The sequence below is a fragment of the Castor canadensis genome, chromosome 7 (genome assembly GCF_047511655.1).
Source record: "Castor canadensis chromosome 7, mCasCan1.hap1v2, whole genome shotgun sequence".
Classification (NCBI taxonomy): Eukaryota; Metazoa; Chordata; class Mammalia; order Rodentia; family Castoridae; genus Castor; species Castor canadensis.
Genome location: NC_133392.1, coordinates 108,054,928 through 108,074,568, shown reverse-complemented (window position 1 = coordinate 108,074,568; position 19,641 = coordinate 108,054,928). Strand labels below are relative to the sequence as shown.

The 19,641-nt window shown below is 39.2% G+C and overlaps 1 protein-coding gene across 24 annotated transcripts in view; it reads left to right on the top strand.

Moving 5' to 3' along the window:
• Sgip1 (SH3GL interacting endocytic adaptor 1) overlaps positions 1–19,641 on the top strand; it is a 206,530-nt gene that overhangs the window by 180,383 nt on the left and 6,506 nt on the right. For all 24 annotated transcript variants that reach the window (XM_074079829.1, XM_074079847.1, XM_074079850.1 and 21 more), the window contains 4 exons: positions 2,723–2,834; positions 10,620–10,775; positions 16,247–16,379; positions 17,421–17,623. In XM_074079829.1, the coding sequence (XP_073935930.1) occupies positions 2,723–2,834; positions 10,620–10,775; positions 16,247–16,379; positions 17,421–17,623 (604 nt within the window). The remainder of the gene's footprint in view (positions 1–2,722; positions 2,835–10,619; positions 10,776–16,246; positions 16,380–17,420; positions 17,624–19,641) is intronic.

The following is a 19,641-nucleotide window of genomic DNA, read 5'->3' as shown; positions in this document are numbered from 1 at the left end:
TTCCTACCCAGTCAAGTCTCATCGACTTCCATGTCTTACCCTCCAACACCTACCTCACCCACCTACACAGACAAACAACACATTGCTTGTGGCTTTTCAAAATGTCATATGTCAGCTCAGCCCCACACATGTATTTTCTGGACTTTATTCCTCCTCCCCCGTGAGAGCCTATTCATCTATTCTTCCTCAAACCTCAACTCCAAAATCATCTCAATAAAACCTTCCCTGACCTAGTCAAGTGGCAGTAAGAGCTTTCTTAGGGCTTTGCTCATACCATCCTTTTAAACATCTGTCAAATTACTCTAATTATTTTATTGTAAATTTTTCTAGCCCCTCAACAGACCCCAAGTTCTACTCGCATGGTGACCAGGATCCTACTTCTAATGGTAACAGCAGCCTTCTCACGACTCTAGCCCAGTTTTAACCATCAACTAGGAAAGCCATTCTCCTCTAACACCTGTTAGTCACTCAATAAATACGTTGACTATTGAGTCCACAAATAAACTAAGCAATACCATTACAAAATAATGGCCTATTTTTATTGCACCTTCATTATTTATAAATGTACATATGCTTTACCTTTCTGAGAATCAACAAGGAATAATTTCAGCATGAATTTAACGAAAGATCAGTGTGCTCTTGGTTGTGTTTTAAGGAATATGGAGAGGTACCATAAGGAAAAAGCTTAGGCCATAGTTACTTCCTTTTAAAAGTTTACAATGCTATGGGAAGCAAAAAGTTGGACATGCACATAGTGCTGTAGTTATTTGCTTGTCCCCAAGTAAGATAGTCTTCAGAGCCTATATTTTGAATTCATACCAATCTTAAATTTTTTTGTGTGCCAGCTGTGCAAGACTGAACAAGTTGTGGAAACTCTTTGAACCTTGGTTCCTGTGTTAGGCAGTTTTCCGTTACTGTGACAAAATTTCTGAGATAATCAGCTTAAAAGCAGGAAAGGTTTACTGTGGCGCACAGTTTCAGAAGTTTCAGTCCATGGTCTCTTGGCCCTGTGCTTTGGGCCTGTGGCACAGTACATCATGGCAGAGGATGTGCTAGAGGAGACCTACGGTGGCCAGAAAGCAAAGAATGAGAGAAGAGACTGAAGTCCCCTTCAAGAGCATGCCCCCAGCCTGGCACCACCTCCTGCAAGTTCCATCATCTCCTCCCCAAGAGTGCCAGAGGTTGATGACCAAGCTTTTCACACGTGGGAAATGGGGAACACTCCAGATCCAAACTATAGCAGTTCCTTCAACTGCCAAATGAAGATAATTCTTACTTCATCATAAAATACATAGCTAAGTATGCAGCAAATAGCAACGATGGAGGTAATACCAAGAGTGAATGTTGTTGGCGTTAATGATGCTAAGATTGGTAATGTTGATGGTGGTGATAAAACCACACTGACCTGTAACTCTTTAGGGACAGGGACCATGTGTGCTTTATCTCTGAAACCTGAGCATCTAAAATAGCACCTAATACTGGGTGGCTAATAAGAAAATGTTTATTAAACTGATGGTCCATTACCAAATCCAAGATATTGAGAGCCAAAAGAAGAGAGAAAAGCAAAGAATTAGCATCAGCTAGAATGGTCAGGAAAAGCTTTTTTGAGGAGGGAGGTATATAAAACGTGAATTTTTCTACATAGCTGGAGATGGCAAAACTTACTAAAAGCAAAAGAAGCTAGTCATAACACCAATGCATGTAGTCTATTCTAGGGGAGGGGAGGAGTAAGCATCTTGGTTTGGTAGAAAGGGGAAGCAGTGACCTTACTTTTTACTTTTTTACTTTACTGTTCAGAACCATCCAGAGAGATTAATAACAAAAGCACCAGTCCTAAGCTTTTTTTTTTTGAAGCTACATGTTACAGCAAAACAATACAATTAAATGTTTCACATAAACAAACCATATGATAAAAATATGAGCCTCACAGGGAGGCAAATCTAGGTTTGAATTTTTATTTTGCTACTTAATAACTATATTCTCTCAGGCAACTGAACTTCAGTTTCCTATTCTATAAAATGGGAGTTATCATGTCTGTCTCACAGGGCCAAGCGGATGCTGAATGAAATAATTTGTGTATAGTTCATATTCCAGTTCCTAGTGCCTAGCAGTAGTCAATAAACATGAGAGTTTAATAGAGTGAATTAGTGGATTTGTGTGCTTGTGTAAGTCAATGTGCACATTTTGGTTGTATGTGTTTATAGACATGAGTTTACTAGATCTAAGAGTAATTGAGCTTTTTGAAATGAAAAATAATCCAGACAAGGACAATGTGTGACATGATACCACTTGTCTGTCTCTTCCAACTAAAGAAATGAAAAATGCTTTGAGTATGACCAATTGACTAGGTTGAATGTTCCAATAGGAAGTGGGAACAAGTTTTTTTATTAATCACCTGCTGCACAAACTGTCATGCAAACACTGCCTCACGCTTAACGCAAAACATTTGAAAACCCCCTGTGACCTGGTTCTCCTGCTTGGATTTTCTTTTCTGTAGTGAAATACATAGTTGAATTAATTTCAAGTGTGTTTGTCTGTAAACTAGCCAAATATTTCCTTTTAAATACTTGAGCTGTATGTTGAATAGACATACAAGTTATGGTTCTTCCCACATTTTTTTAGTAATAGATTATATCCCTTAATCCTTTAATGGACTTTTTGTTCCACATATACTAGATGTGTTGTGTGCCCATAATAAATGGAAGTTTTTTACTTTGTGCAGGTTCTTCCAGGGGACCCAGCCCCCTAACCATGGGAGCCCAAGACACCCTCCCTGTTGCAGCAGCGTTCACAGAAACGGTCAATGCCTACTTCAAAGGAGCAGATCCAAGCAAGTAAGCCTGGGACATGGTACACTATATTCTCCAAACTGTATCCCACCTAGTGGGGGACATCCATCCCTTATTCTAAAACCAAAAAGACTTTGTTGAACAATAATAGGTGGCACACTTATAATAGAGCTTAAAATTTAATATTAAATTGTAATGAAGTAAGTAATATTAAATTGTAATAAGTAATAGTAAAGTGTAAATAAGTAATAAATAGTTGACTCTTTTTTTAAAGGTCCCAAAAGATAAAATAATCTCTTACTATCTAAAAATCTGAGGTTCAGTTTTGATTACAAGTAACAGCAAACCCTAATCTAATTCTATCAGCTATGAGAAAATTCACTGTCTTTCAAAAGTGATGTCCAGATCATGTCTTTCAATGTCTTATTTTTCCTGGATGGGAATCACCCACACGTGTTTCCATGTTCCCATGATGGAAACAGTGGATCATTGGAATGATAACATGGAAAGAATTAAAAAAAAAAACAAACTTCCCAAAAGACCCAGAGTAGCAAGGCAACAAATTGCATTTTCCTTACTAAGAAGAAAGAACTAGCCAAAAAGAAAGGAAAAAAATTAAAATCACAGCAAGTAAAAATCATAGGAAAAATACACCACACTCTGTTTACATGAGCCTGATTTCACTAGTATCACTACATACTGACAATGAACTTGACCTGAATGCATTTGTGATATAATCGAATGTTTTATGTCTTGATAAGGAGTTACATGGATAGGATTCAGAAAGTCTATAGATTGCCTGAAGTGATACTGTGTATCTTATGTGTGCATTTTTCCATAGAGAGAGACTATGGTATTTATCATTTCAACAAAGGGCTTATGATCCAAAAAACATTTAGAGTGATTATTGGTCTACACTGAAAACAAATACCTAAGTCAAACCGGTTTTTAAATGCGGCATTAATATAATTCTAGATCTGAATTGATTGGTAAACCAGAGGAAGCCTAAGTGAGAGAACAATTGCTCCTAGGTTTTATAACTTACAAAGACTAGGGCTTGGAAAATGTTACTGGGTGTGAGGAGATGAATGAGAGAATAAACTTAAATGTGCATATGAACTATCATAAAATTTTTGAAACAGTGATAATTAGGTACAATTAGAACTTAGATCAACACACATGTTGTGTGAATTTGTATGACTAAGTGTGGATCCTCTCCACGCTTCAGAAGCACTAGTTGGTTTTTTTTTTTCAGTCTAACTCTTGACAATATTATACTGGAAAAAACAATGTAGGTACCCTACCCAGATTGACGTCTCAATCTTCCTAAATGCCACATCTCTTTCAACAATGTCTAGGGTTTATTCCAGGTCCAGGATATTAGAGAAAAACAAACGCTGTGGACTCTGGTTTCTCCCAAGTCATTTCTCTTACATCTTCAAAGTACTAAGGCCATGTACCACTCCACATAGCAACGGAAGTTAAAAGTTACCTCATACAGAGCCTGTGTGTGAACTGTTAAAGCAAGTAAACACCACACCACAAACTTAAGATATACATATGGATAGAGATACAGATACATACAGAGAGAGAAAGAGAGAGAGAGAGAGAGAGACTTTCTTTTTGTTGTTGTTTGAGGTTGCTGAGACAGGGTCTATATAGCCCAGGTTGGCCTGGAGCTCACAGTCTTCCTACCGTAATCCTCCTGATTGCTGAGATTATAGACGTGTACCACCACGCCCAGTTACATACCTTCTACATCCATGCTGGTTCTACAGAATCTTCTTTATACAAAGAATTTGTATAACCATCTGTCATACCAGTTCTAAGGACTACTTATCACTAACTGACCTATACCTCAGAAAACTCAGGCTTGCTTAAGACAGTCAAACATACTTTAAAAAAAAAAAGAAATAGTTAAAAGTGGGGAGAAAATGCATATTCTAGAGTGCAAAACATTGGGGAAAAGCAAGAATAAATTCTTTTTGGTCAGCTTCCCCATTCTTGACTGGAAGTTCCCTGTGGACCTATCAAAATTCAAGCTGGGTTTTTCATCCTGGCTTAGTTTCTAACAGGTCTATGAAGGAGTATGTACCATGACCTTGGCATTCCAATGATGTAGCACTTGAGCGTAATTTAATATTAGTGCTTTTCCTAATCTTCCAAATTAACTGAGCCTTTGACCATGGATATGGAGATATATATATATATAAATACACTATATATATGTATAGTGTACTATCCTTCCTTTTCTATTTATTTATTTTTTATTCATTTCTCAATTTCAACTGCAAGTTTGCACAAGGACATGTTTTCTCTATTTGTCACTGCCAATTCTTGTGCATCGATATAAGGCCTGGTGTATCGCACAGGCATCATATGCATAATCATTAAGTATATAAATTTATTTTATAACATTTTGCTGAATTCCTACTCTGTCCTGTGTTCTGTAATGGGCACCTCTGCCTTCCTGGAACCTAACACATGACTTGCCTTCACAATAGTAGACAAGATGTGTTAGAAAAAGTTTTCTGAAAAAGTTCTGAACCTGTGTCCAGGGAAGCCTACAGAAAGGAAAACCCAGGGAGGCTGAATGAAGAGTATAGAGAGGAAGACTTTCAGAAGCGACTTCCCTTGAGCAGAGTCTTGTAATATGAAAAGGATTTTGGCTAGTACATAAGCCAATTAAAGGAGATTATAAATAAGACAAGGTATATGTGCACCGAATATTCTAAAAGAAAGAGCTGTGGGCATAGCTATCACTGCAGTGTATAGAAGTCATACTTTATGGGAGAGATGCATTTCTGGTGACCTCACAGAATTCAACTTCATGCATTTCCTGACCCAAACTAGCCAGCATTTCTGTTGATGAGCTAGTGAACATGGTGATGTAGAATAAAATTTTCAATTTCCATAATTCAAACTCACATGAAAGTAGACATCTGCATACTTACAAGAGCAATCATTAGGGTCAAAAAAGATTTTCCTTTAGTGACTATAGAAAATATTAAACTTTTAAATGGAAATTTTCATATCCATTTAGCAACTGAGTGGATTAATAAGTCAACAAAGGTCTGACTCTGACAGTGGAGTTGCAGAAAAATAATTGAGGAGCCTCAGGGTTTTTGTTTTGGACTATATGACCACTTCTCCCATCCTCTACTCAACACTGGAAGCCCTTTGAAGGCAGGAGATATTTTGCTCATTTTTTTTAATTGCTTCCTGCTCTAAAAATACTGCAGTTAGGAGTAAATAAATGTTTTTTGGCTCAATAAATGTCACATCCTCTCCTTTCTGATTTGCTTTCAAAGAGTAACAAACTTTATCCCCTATCAACACACCTCTCAGGTCTCATTTTGAGCAACCTGAAAAGGAAAGTGAGAAGATTCCCTACCAATTAAAAAAACACTTGGGCCACCACTGCTAACAGCAATATTCTAAGTGATAGTAGTCACTGAAATCTAAGTTAACAAGTGATCCAGAGCTGCCAAATAATATTCCACATGTTCAGATACTGAAAACATCAAGAGTAGACTCAGCACGAGAGAAATTCTAGGCCCAACACCAGGTCAGCACCAGTGATCAAACAAGGTTAATGTGTCTAAAAGGCAAAGCTAGAAGTCAACAGTTTGACCCAAACTGAGACATTAGCAATATTCTCCACAAGAGATGGAAATAGAAACTTCCAGAAATCAACATTCTCATTGAGAACAGTGCAAAGCTATAGATATACCATCCAAGTGAGGGAGAGACACTTGGCAATTTTAGGAAACTCACCTTTCCCTCACCTCTACCCTAAACCTCAGCCTCATTGATTTTAAACACAGTATTCCCTCATACGGGGTGAGATGCTTGTTCCAAGACCCTCACAGATACCAAAACCTACAGATGTTCAGGTCCCTTATATTAAACATCATAGTGTTTGCATATAACACACACACATCCTCATGTACACTTTAAACGACTCTAGATCACTTCTAATACCTGATATAATGCACATGCTATATAAACATTCATGAATAATGACAAGAAAAAGAAGTCTGCACATGTTCAGTGCAGTCATAATTTTTTTCCAAATATTTTCCATCTGTGGTTGGCTAAATCAGTGTATGCTAAAGGCTGACTATATTGTTTTCCAAAGAAAAATAAGCCTTTGCAAGGTCTGCTTCTAGCCAAAGTGGAGTATCAGACCAATTTACCCTCCCACCTATAACAGCTCAGAAATGGGCAAAAAATGGAACAATGATTTACAAAACACTGGACCTCAGGTGAAGGACAGTGATCCCTGAGTGATGAGTGAGGTGTTCCACGTGACTACTCCAGCTTACTGCCTCGCATTCCTGTATTGGTATAGCCTGGGCTCTGCACACCCCTGCTGTTCTTGGGGAGGTGTCTCACTGAGGCACTCCTCTGTGACACTGCTGATAGAAGAGTCAGAGGAAGCTAATAACTGGTGGGTGCTGCTGGCCACCATGCACTGCAGAGCAGCAGTGGGGAAGATGCACAGATAGCAGGACCCTGGAACTAAAACCCACCAGCTCTGTAGGGTCAGGTCACTGGGGCAGCCCAGCCACTTGTACTACACAAATACAGGGAAGCTGCTTTTGCTACTGGGCACTGGCAAAGCCACATGAATTGCAAAACCCACTCTCTGGGGACACCACATGCACTGCAGGAAGCTGGCACTAGAAAAGCCTTGCACATTGCAAGTAGCTGCATAGCAAGCTTGCTGGAAGAGGGAAAATGCCTACTTCCTGCCATGACTCTCTCATGCCCTCTACTGACAAAATTTAGCATGGTGCTTGTTGGTCAAGAAAAAATACAGAGTTCATGATTAATCTCAGAGCAGACAATAAAGAGTGAAATGGAACTGAGAAGCAAAGAATTGCTTTTACACTGAATTGACACAGTGATTCTAAAGGTCATGTGGAAACGCAAATGACCTGCAACAGCCAGAACAACATAGAAAAAGAGAAAGTTGGAAGACTAACTTTACTTGATTTCAGACTATTAAAAAATCTATAGAAGGGCTGGGGTGTAGCTCAGTGGTAGAGAATTTGCCTAGCATATGCGAGGCCTTGGGTTTGATCCCCAGCACCAAAAAAGAAAAAGACAAAAGTAGCTATCGTAATCGAGGCAGAATAGTATTGGTTTAAAGATAGACAAAATAGATCAATGTAGCAGAATAGTTTAATTAATAGAACCACACTTTTATGGCCAACTGAATTTCATCAGAATTGCCAAGGTAATTCAGTGGAGAAAAGAAAGTCATTTCTCCACAAATGGTGCTTAAACAATTAGATATACATATTTACACAAAAAAACTCTTAGATCTATATTTCAAACTGTATACAAAAATTAACTAAGAATGGATCATAAAGCTAAATGTAAACTAAAAATTTTAAAACTTCTAGAAAGCAAGGGGGTGGGGGGAGAGGGAAGGGGTAGAGGATAGGGACAGGGGGGAGAATTGGCCCAAACAATGTATTCACATATGAATAAATGAATAAAGAAAAAAACTTCTAGAAAAAGGATTGGGTGTGTTGACACATGCCTGTAATCCCAGCATTCAGGAGGTTAAGACAGGAAGCTCATGAGTTTGAGGCCAGTCTGGGCTACATAGTGAGACTGCCTCAAAAATCAAAAACAAAACGAAACAAAAACCTTCTTTCTAGAAGAAAATATAGATGAAACTTTCAGGAACTTGGTTTGTCAAAGACTTCTTAGATAGGACTGCAAAAGAATAACTGGATTTAGGTCAAGTGTGGTGGTTCACGCCTGTAATCCCACTACTAAGGAGGTAAAGATTGGGATGATTGCATTTCAAGGCCAGCCTGGGCAAAAAGCTAGAGAGACTACATCTCAACAAACAAACTGAGTATGGTAGTTCATACCTGTCATCCCAGCCAAACAAGGATCTTAGTCTGAGGCTAGCCCAGGGGAAAAAAGTGCAAGACCCTGTCTGAAAAATAACCAAAGCAAAAAGGCTGGGATGTGGCTCAAGTGGTCGAGCACCTGCCTAGCAAGCATAAGGCCCTGAGTTCAAAATCCTAATACCAACCAAAAATCAAAGAGTAACTGGGTTTAATACTGCCCACAAAAAGTAAGTTAATGGATTAAACACTTTTGCTATTCAAAATACTCTTAAGAGAAAGGAAAGAACAAGTCACAGATTGGGTGAGGCAAATCATATATCTAATAAATTATACATACCTGGGATTCAATAAGAGAACAAAATTCTGGATTGAAAAACCTGGCAGAGAATTTGAGCAGATACTTCACCAGAGCAGATAACTGAACAGCAAATAAGCCCAGGTACAGATGCTTAAGATCATTCACCATTATGAAATAGGCAAATTAAAATAATGAGATCCCACTACTCACCAGTGAGAATGGCTAAAATTAATTAGACAAATTCTACCAAGTGTTGGTGAGGATTTGAAAGAGGTAAGACACTTGCACACAGCTGTGTTTCCCACTTTAGAAAACAGGCATTTCTTTAAAAGTTAAAATTGTGCAAACCATGCAATTGAGTGATTCCACTGATACACTTCCAAAAGAAATGAGTGTTTGCATCCATCCACACACCTGTCCACACATACTCATCACAAAAGGCAAATCAAGGAAAGAACCTGAACGCTTTTCTACAGGCGAATGGACTTTTTAAAAGCTGTGGTTATCCGTACACCATACAGCAACAAAAAGGAATGAACTGTTGATGTGCATGGAGGAATCTCAAAATATTTATTAGAGGGAAAAGGCCTAATCCCCCCCACAAAAAAAATGAACATGCCTTATGATTTTGATATGTAAAATTCTAGAAAGTACAAAGTAATGTATCATGATAGAAAAGGTATCAGCAATTGCCTATGGATGGGGAGTGGAAAGTTAGGAGTTTGTAATCCTTTTAAAAAGGATTGCAAAAAAGTAGGAGGAAATGTTAGGGCTATATTTTAGGACAATTTTTTCTTGCTGTATGGTGATGTCACAGCATGCAATCTTAAGGAACTTTACATGACAAGTATCTACAGTTCATTGCATGTTAATTATTCCTCCATAAAGTCTTAAAAAGGATTATTCTTCCTTCCTTCCAAACCATCATCTCATTATTTTAACTTCTATGAATGATTTTACAATTGTGACCAAGTAGACGCATTAATTGGATAAAGAACTAATCATGCAGGAAGTGAGAACTTTAGTGGAGTGGCTAAAGTGGTTAGAGCACCTGCCTAGCAAGCTCGAGGCCCTGAGTTCAAACCCCAGTACCACAAAATAAAAAAAAAAGACTGTTCAGTGTTATAATCTTGTTACGCAAAAAACTAAAATAAGACCCAGTAAAGTGTGATAATAGTATAAAGTTTAGTATCTACAAATGTGTGACCAAAATTCTGAAATCAAAGTAAGAGAATCACAAGAATAAATAGCTCTATTTGTGAGGTCAACCTTTGTGACTTTTCTGCTTATAGTTCACAACACTTAAAAAAATAGGCATTTGGGTTTTTTTTTTTTACTAGTTTTTATTGAAGAGGGTATCATTTTGTTTCCCAGAACAGCCAGATCCCCTAAAGATAAATTCAGACTTCAAGTTTTTTCAATTACCGCCTATTAAAAAATATTTCCTTATAACTGAGACTTTAAAAAAAATAAATGTTAACCACTAGATTGGATAAATTAGAAATGCTTTAGGAGTTAGGAGTGGTATGGCAAGGTCTTTGTGTCTTTTGGTGTATTGCATTGTTACACAAACCTTTCCTTTTGCACCTGTTCTGATCCACAGCTTGTTGACCTGGGTCTCCTCTCTCTTTCCTCCTGTGTGTTTTGATATGCCAGATGCATCGTTAAGATTACCGGAGAAATGGTGTTATCCTTTCCTGCTGGCATCACCAGACACTTTGCCAACAACCCATCCCCAGCTGCTCTGACTTTCCGGGTGATAAATTTCAGCAGGTTAGAACACGTCCTGCCAAATCCCCAACTACTTTGCTGGTAAGTATGATTTTGCATCAACTTTTAAAGACCTGTGTGGTTTAGCACTTTGTACTTAGATGAGAACTATGCCCCAGTAAGACAGTACCTCTGTAGCTAAATTACCACTACTCAGGTAGGCTATGGGTTAGACACAGAACTTTTAACAACTGTCACAGTCTTCTGTAGGTGACTCTATGTGTATTTGTAGCTGGCCAACTTTGAAAGTGGTTAAAGAGACATTTAATGTAGTCAAATCTGGTGCCAGATATGGTGGTACATGCCTATAATCCCAGCATTCAGGAGGCTGAGGCAGGAGGAAGACAAATTCAAGCTATCTTGGCTGCATAGTGAGATCCTGTCTCAAAAACAAACAACAATAAGAAGAATGAAAAACTTAAGTAATAATATCTACATTAGTGACAATTTCTTCATTGTCAGTTTGACTTATTATCAGTAGACATTGGATGGTGGGCCACCAGCACAATAATAGGGAAATCCTTTTGCTGTGTTAAAATAATATTCAAACTGTGATGAGCATGAATCTCTTTCCCAGGAACATATAATTTCATTATAATGGTAGTTGTTTTAATGGAACCTTACATGTATGTTATCAAAGAAGCTTCTGTGAATTTGTTTCTGTAAATACTCTTTTTCAGATTTTCTATTAAGCCTGAAATTAAGTCTTTATTATGCATATCCATTTATGTAGTCACACATATAAGCTGTACAGTGATCAACTATTCCAAGTTACTTATTTGCAATGGATGAGACAAAAGGAGTCAATTTTGACAGCTTCCTCTCTACCGGGTCCTGATATTCTATCTAAAAAGCTCTCTTTAAAGTGGCTCCTTTTGCATTCACTGCAATCACCCCTGTGCAAGTGACCACTGTCATGCCCCTCCCTATATCACAGCAATTGCATCCCTCCCTACTTTCAATCTTACCCTGCTCTAATACATGTTAACAACCAAATGACCTTTTATGCAGTCCGATCCCTCAGATTGTCTTTGATCACTGTCCTCTAGTAGCTTCACATTGCGCCTATCCCAGAATCTAAACTCATTGCCATTGCCTTCAAGCCCTGGTCGCCTACTGTCCCCTGCCTCTCTGTTCTGTCCTCACAATTGTGTTGGAGTCCTTGTGGCTCCAACCACACCTGCCAATCAGAAACAGGCTAAGACCTTCCCCACATTCAGGCTTTACGTGTTTATTTCCTCTACCTCCAGCCCTATTCCCGCCCTTCCTCACCTGACCCCCACTCACCCTTGAGGTAACTCCACAGGGCCCTCCTGATCATTTCCCTGCCCTCCTTACCCACCAGTCCCAAACTCAATTGTGTTCCCTTGTTAGTTTCCCTAAAGATACCCTATTCACGGTTTAAATTACCTATCTACCTGTTTCTTCATCCGCCCATCCCGCCATGAGACAGTACAATACAGAAGGTATAGGACATATCTGTTGGCTCACCCTATATCCTCATACCTCCCATTGTGCCTGGTGTCTAATAGGGACCTGAGCAACGTGTCCAATCAGTGAGTGACTCCCTAATCATTTAAAGAAGTTAGTCAAGCCAGCTGTTTATGTAATAATAACTATAGGTTGTTGGTATTTGGAGTTTGGGACCAGCACAGACACTTAGTTTCTTGACTGACTTAGGCTTTTAAATCCAGTGGTGAAGAAGCATTCACAGTTTCTCAGGTGATTGTCAGGATCACTTTTGCCTTTTTTGGCCCTTGCTGTGGCTTAACTGACAAACTTACTCTAAAATTATAAAAGAAATGATCACAGTGATGAAAACTGGAAGTCAGTGAATTCTCACTTCCGTTGCCCTCCATGTTTTTATGCACATGTGGAGTCAGTATTTTTCAAGGTTCTTTCTCCAGAAGTTAGGAGTTTCATCCCAACATCTCATCAGTGGTTTGTAAATGTGATTGGTGTGATGGCTATAGATTTGTTGTGTTTTTAGGCAGCTACAGACGTCCATGAAAAAGTGGCATACATATTTTAATAATCAGTCATATGAGTTGAATCAAGTATCACTCAAAATGTTTCTGCTTCACAAAACATAATATAGATACTTAAATTATTATTTGCTTTAAAAAAGTAAAAGTTTTTCAAATGTCTTATCTTTTGGACCTTATTAATTCTAAATACATGATATATTGTTACAGGATTGTGATAGGTGACCCTGTAATCATATAGAGCCCGTTGGTTTTGCTATTCAGTACCACTCTACCATCACAATTATTTCCCGTAGCCTTTAAAGGCAATGGTGACTATGTAGTTTTCTTGATTGCAGTAGAAATCTTTTGGTATCTGTCATCTTACAGCCAGCAATTCTCTCCCTTCTGTTTACTAAAAGCTTTCATTTAGGTTAACAGTGGCCCCTGAAGGCACATAAATATGCAACCCCTGTGGGGAGGGTCCAACTGAAGTTTACTTGCACTTCTCTTTTATGAAAGGAGTTTTCTCATAAAAGTATCCTGGAACAACTGCTAATCAAAGTAGAAGACTGAAGAAATCTTGAGACTTCTTGAGGATTTAAGAATTCTATCTGTGTAGGCATTTAATTATTTTATTGGCAACACTTTCTGGAATGTTTATTAAACGAAGTTCTCAGAAATCGTCATAGACATATGACTTAGTTTATTTTTTATTAAACTGACCAAATGCAGTTTTATTTTTTTAAAAACCATAATTAAGATTTTTACAATAGTTAGATCTACTTAGTATAAATTAATAGCATGTTTCTCGCTATTAATTCTGAACCTCTATTTTGGTCTAGTGGGAAGGTGTAACCTGTGAGACCAACTGGAGCTAGAATCCTGACTCTGTTACTTATTAGTAGTATAATCTTAAGCAAATTACTGAATTATACTGACTTTCTGTTCCTCATAACAGAAACCTCCTTGTGTAATGACAGCTCTGGTTCTTATGGGAACTTAGAAACTTTTAAATAAAAAAAAAAATGTTTGGACAGACCTGATTAGCATCCTTAGATCAGCTTGCCCAAGGGCAAAGGATCAAGGACTAGAATTCTTTTCTATCCTCTTCTGTAACTGGAGAGCACCTCATTACCCAATACCTGGTTTCCATGGTTCTTGAATGTGTCAATGAAAAGAATTTCAAGATGACTCACAAAGTAGAAAAGGTAGTCACAGATTTTACTAGGGAGTAAAATCAAGCAGCGTGTGGTGGAAGGAAAGGGAACTGCAAACACACACCAAGAGCTGGGAGTGTGGGCTCTACAGATGCAACCTGTGGTTCTTTCTTTGGGGCTATTCACATTCATTAATAGGTTCTTCCAGGTAAGTGGTTTCTTTGTGTTAAGCACCTGGCAACTTTTAATCATTTTGCAGTTGCAAGGTTTTGACATTGTCTCCCAAGCATGGAGGCATCAGGTATGCATTGATCTTACCAATCAAAAGGTCTTGTGACATGGATGCCTGCTTCTTATAACTTTTATGGGCATTGTTCTGATCAAGAGAATTGCTGCACCAGGCATTCTTAACTTCAGGCACATCTTACTCACATGGAACTGTTGTGTGTGGGGAGTCTGTGATCAGAGACTTCCAAATTCTTTGTGTCCTGTGGGGAAGAATCCACAGCAGGACATGTGGATGTAAATGGAGTTTATTAAAAGTTAGGGAAGGGAAAAATACAAAAGGGCACATGGTGGGGTACAGATGGAATCTGGAGGCAGAGAGAGCCTGCTTCTCTTCTCCAAGTGTTTTTAAAACTTACGCTAACTTATGGGGAAGAAGGAACCAGGTGTTTCCCATCCAGTAATCAATGAGTGGAGAAGGGCACGGGTGGTTTGAGGCCAGATGAGGGTGGTCACTGAGCCAAAGCATGGTTAATCTGAAATGTAATATCTTTCTATAAGTCTCAAACTTTCCCTGATCCTAGCCTGCCTCAGGATAAGGTCAGAGAAATTGTAAAGGAATTGTTTCTCTACCATGTATTATAACTTAATGGATAAGAGTATGCAGGAAGGAATACATGCATGTGCTTTCTTAAAATATTATTTAGTACAACATTTAATCTTGTAGTCATAGCAATTTTGTAGTTCTATTTCCTGCTTCTGAATTGCTTTGATTCCCCTGCTAACTGTCCTTATCCCAGCCTGTCTCCTTCCTCTGTTCTTAGGGTCAAAAAGCTTTGCTTTGTCCTCAGTCACCTCAGACCCATGCACAGCAGAACCACTGGGGTCACACTGAGACTTGGTCTCCTCCCCCTTAAAAGACCAAGTATAGTTTTAAGATTTTTTTTGTGACTCGGCTTTCTTGATTTGTTTGCCTTCTGGAGGCTGAATCATAGCGACTCACTTTTGCCCTCCCTTGATCACTTTTTCACTTTATCATCCTCTTCTTAACGACTAATTTTCTTTCTATAAGTTTACTGTTCTTTTAAAATAAGGTAATAATTGTACCGTCTGCAGTACATACTTTAATGAAAAAGTTTAAAATTAATCTAGCAGAGGGCTTAGCAAAGGGAATTCTGTAAGTGAAGTGTCAGTGAACAAGTTGCATGTCAAGTTACTGAATCATTGGGGCCTCGGTTTCCTCATTAGGTGGCAAGTGAATAAATGCTGTGTGCATTCTTGCTTGTTCCTTCTTATTACCAAGACAATTTGCAGAATAGATTGGGCAAGTGTTCTGTGGGCAAGCCTGGGAGGAAAGCTAAGGACTCTTACAGGAATACCTAACTCCTTAGTTGGTGAACACTGCTTTCTGCTTTTCTGTTTAACTACCATGATTACAATCATTTAAACTCCAGGACGGTCTTGTATGTGAAGTGATTTTTTTATGATTAAGATGCTCTTAGATGAAATCTTGTGAATGCTGAAAAAGTAGCATGGTCATCTCTCCTTTGTTGGTAATCGGCCATGTTTCATTTGTCCAAATCTTACATTGTTGGTTTTGCTTTTTTGTTTTGTTTTGTTTTGTTTTGCTTGAGACAAGGTCTCAGCATACAGTCTAGACTGTTCTCAAACTCATGATTGTCCTGCCTTAGTCTCATGAGGGCTGGGATTACAATGGGCACCACCATGTCCAGTTTGGTTAAATCTTTAACTGGATAATATTTGAAAACTACTGGTCCTGTCAATTCAAAAGAAAATCAATTTACTCAGCTCCTTCATTGCATTAACTCACTAACTTAGACAAAGCTGAAGTGATATAGAAAGGGCTATCAAGTTTGGGTTAAGAAATAATTCACTCTTTAAGCAACCAATTATCGTCATGGTTGGTTAATATTACTGGGTACTCACTGAGATTTATGGCAATACAACAGCTCTTATAGGTATTAATCTATTTACCTAGCACCACCCAGAATTTATTCAAAACACAATATAGTGAATGGTATAATTTATGAATTATTAAAGATAGATATAGAAGTCTGAGGACAATTTGCTAAGATGCTTCTTGTGTACATGATGCTTGTTATAAGATGCTACTCAATCATTTTTTTTCTTTCCAATTAAACAGTGATAATACACAAAGTGATGCCAATACTAGGGAATTCTGGGTAAACATGCCCAATCTGATGACTCACCTAAAGAAAGTGTCTGAACAAAAACCCCAAGCTACATATTACAATGTGGACATGCTCAAGTACCAGGTAAGCCTAATTGCCTGACAAGGCATCTCTTCCACAGTGCACATTTCTGTTCTAAAGCACCTAATGTTACATACAAGTGAGTAAAGTGGCATTTCTTTTAATATTGGAAAGCTGTAAGAAAATGGACACCTTAATGGACTAGTTGTGGACTAGTGACATGAATATTCATGCATAGCTTTAGTTTAAACTTGCAAGCAAAATGTTTTAGTAAAAAATTACCCATATATCACAAAACTAAAATTGTTAGTGAAGTACTGACAGATTAGCTCACTATAATTTTAAAAGCATTACAACTCTAAAACTTATTTTTTTAGTGACTAAAGGTAAAAAATATGGATTTTATTCTTTTTCTGTGATAGTCCTATAAAGAATAAGCTTTAGGCTGGACCTCCAAGAGTATTTTCTGGAACACTCAGAACTAGACTACCAGGGAGGTGCTGTCTCTGCCACAGCCTTGGGAAGGAGAGAAATTAGAAGGCCACCAGTGAAATCATTGAACTGGGGAGCCCAAAAAGCTCAGTATCAAAAAGATGCTTGATACAAAGCACAACTGTTCATAAGAATGTTCTTTTTGTGTCAAGGATTGCATTTACCCAAAATTATTGCCTATCTAATAAATAAGCCTATTTCAAACAAGGTTTTGTAGTACCTGAGTAGCCCATTAACTCTCATTTAGCTGATCTAAATGACCTCCAACACGTGAATTTTGCAATTAAATACTTTGATTGTTTTTCTTAAGATGAGGAAAGTTGTAGCTGAATTAGTTCATCTGAAGCATGACTACACTTGTCAATCACCAGAGAACTTGTAAAGAAATGCTGGTCCTGAATGGGTGCCAATAAAAGATATAAATACCCAGTTCTCCCACATGGGACCTCAATTTCATGGTGCTTTCACTGAGAGCTCGTTTGTGAGCTGCACGAACAATATTGTGACATTTTGATATCTAAGATGGTTCCTGTGGGAGATAATCATAGCTTCTGGTTGTATTTCAGATGAATGGTTGAGCCTTAAATGTTTTCTTTTCTGTCCTTTGGTAAGGTGTCTGCCCAGGGCATTCAGTCCACACCTCTGAACCTGGCAGTGAACTGGCGATGTGAGCCTGCAAGCACTGACCTGCGCGTAGACTACAAGTACAACACAGACGCAATGACCACTGCTGTGGCTCTCAACAACGTACAGTTCCTGGTTCCCATAGATGGAGGAGTAACTAAGCTCCAGGCTGTGCTCCCCCCAGCAGTCTGGTAAGAAGTTGCTGGTCCCCTTTCTCCCACCAAAGGCTCCTTCTGGAGAAAGGGACTGCAGATTTCTCACCATGATGTTTCCTGAAGGAGGAGGACACAGCGGGCTGTGTGTGAGGAGGAATTGGGCTAGGAAACAGAACTGCTATAGCTATTTTAAGCAGAAAATGCTGTATTTTTAACTCATAGTTTTATTTTTAATCTCAATCCACATGCAGTTTAATTTGATGTATGTCTAATAAGTGAATGAGACTCAAGAGAAGGAGAGGGCCCAAGTCACCAGGTGGTTTCACAGGGTTGATCGGAGGGGAATGGGGAGTACTTTCACGGGAGAAAGCCTTACAAACTAAGCCAGAGAGCTGAGTTAATAATGGGCTGTCCAAATGAACCCCTGCCAATGAACAGGAGTTGACATATGACAGGTGAGAAACCACAAAAGGCAACGCATCCCTAGATGTGAGTGAGCCATCACTGAGTCCAACGGACAGAATTGGGGTGCACAACACTAACGTGGAACAGAGGGAACCCACAGAGCAGTGAGATGGGCCAGTGTTGCTCCGGCGTGCACCACAATGGCCATACAGTGAGGCTCAGAAACACATTTGTTGTGCTAACGTACATGTTTCTGTAACGGGAGTCAGCTCCTTGCAGAGGAAACCTCTGGACATCATGGAGACAGCAAGAAGTCTCCAGCTGCCACATCATCACATGAGCCCTTTCAACTCCATTTTAGGGAGATTAAAAATGAGCACCCACACCCAAGGTCCTTTTATGTCCCCAGAACCCAACTGGCTGCGTGTGTCTTGGACACCCGAATAGCACTCAGAGCCTACTGCCATCTGCAGTGTCTCAACACCCACCAGCTGGCTCTAAGGACAGTGCTGCCAGCATAGTGTGTTCCCTCTATATCTCTCTGAACATCTTAACTACCCATCACACAGCCCGACTGGGCAGTCCACATTTATTCCTTATGTGTAAACCGCTATTTTTATTAATAGTCTACTTACAGATTTGCATAGATTTGGAGTGATCTAACCCATGTCCCCACCAGCCCTATTATTCTTACTGCTTCATTTGGCCAACCACACGATTTTCCAGGAATGCATAAGTGTCTGTGACACTCTGTTTCATGTCTTCTTGGTCATTCTGACCATTGTTTTGGATGACAATTCCACACAGGTTTTATCTGCATCCTGTGGCCCTGTCTCACCCAAAGTGTGCACTGCCTGTCTCCCCTGAGTCCCGCAGGGTTCTCTGATACGGTGGTGTGGCACCTGTAGCATACAGGAGCACAGTTTTAATCAGAGTGCTTTAACATGGGGATTTCAATGTTTACACAATGGCGGCATTGCTAGAGGAGAAGGCTTTAGGCTGCATCTCCAAGATTATTTTCCAGAACACTCAGAACTGGCCCACCAAGGAGGTGCTGTCTCTGCCACAGCCTTGGGAGGGAGAGAAATTAGAAGGCCACCAGTGGAATTGTTGAGTTGGGGAGCCCACTGTCCGCCTGATCCAAGGATCAGAACTCTCTTGTTGGCACCTCCATTTTTTTTTAATTCATTTATTCACACGTGCATACATTGTTTGGGCCATTTCTCCCCCTTGCCCCACCCCCCCACTCCCTCTCTCTCCTCCCCCCACCTTTCTCCAGTTCTGTTGAAGAGAAGACATAAGCAATAATAAGAAAGACATAACATTTTTGCTAGTTGAGATAAGGATAGCTGTACAGAGAAATTCCTAGCATTGCTTCCATGCACAAGTGTATTACAACTCAAACTGATTCATCTCTACCTGACCTCTTCACTACTTCCTGGTCACCTTCCCCTATTGACCTCTGTCATTTTAAGGTTACTGTATTAGTTCCTCTGCAGTGGGGACATCAAACACTTTCAAGTTTTGGGTTTTCTACCTATCCCCATACCTCCCCTATGTGCTCTCCCCTTAGCGTGTGATCCAAGTCCAACCACATTGCTGCATTTGCCCTAGATCTAAAGTCCACATATGAGGGAGAACATATGATT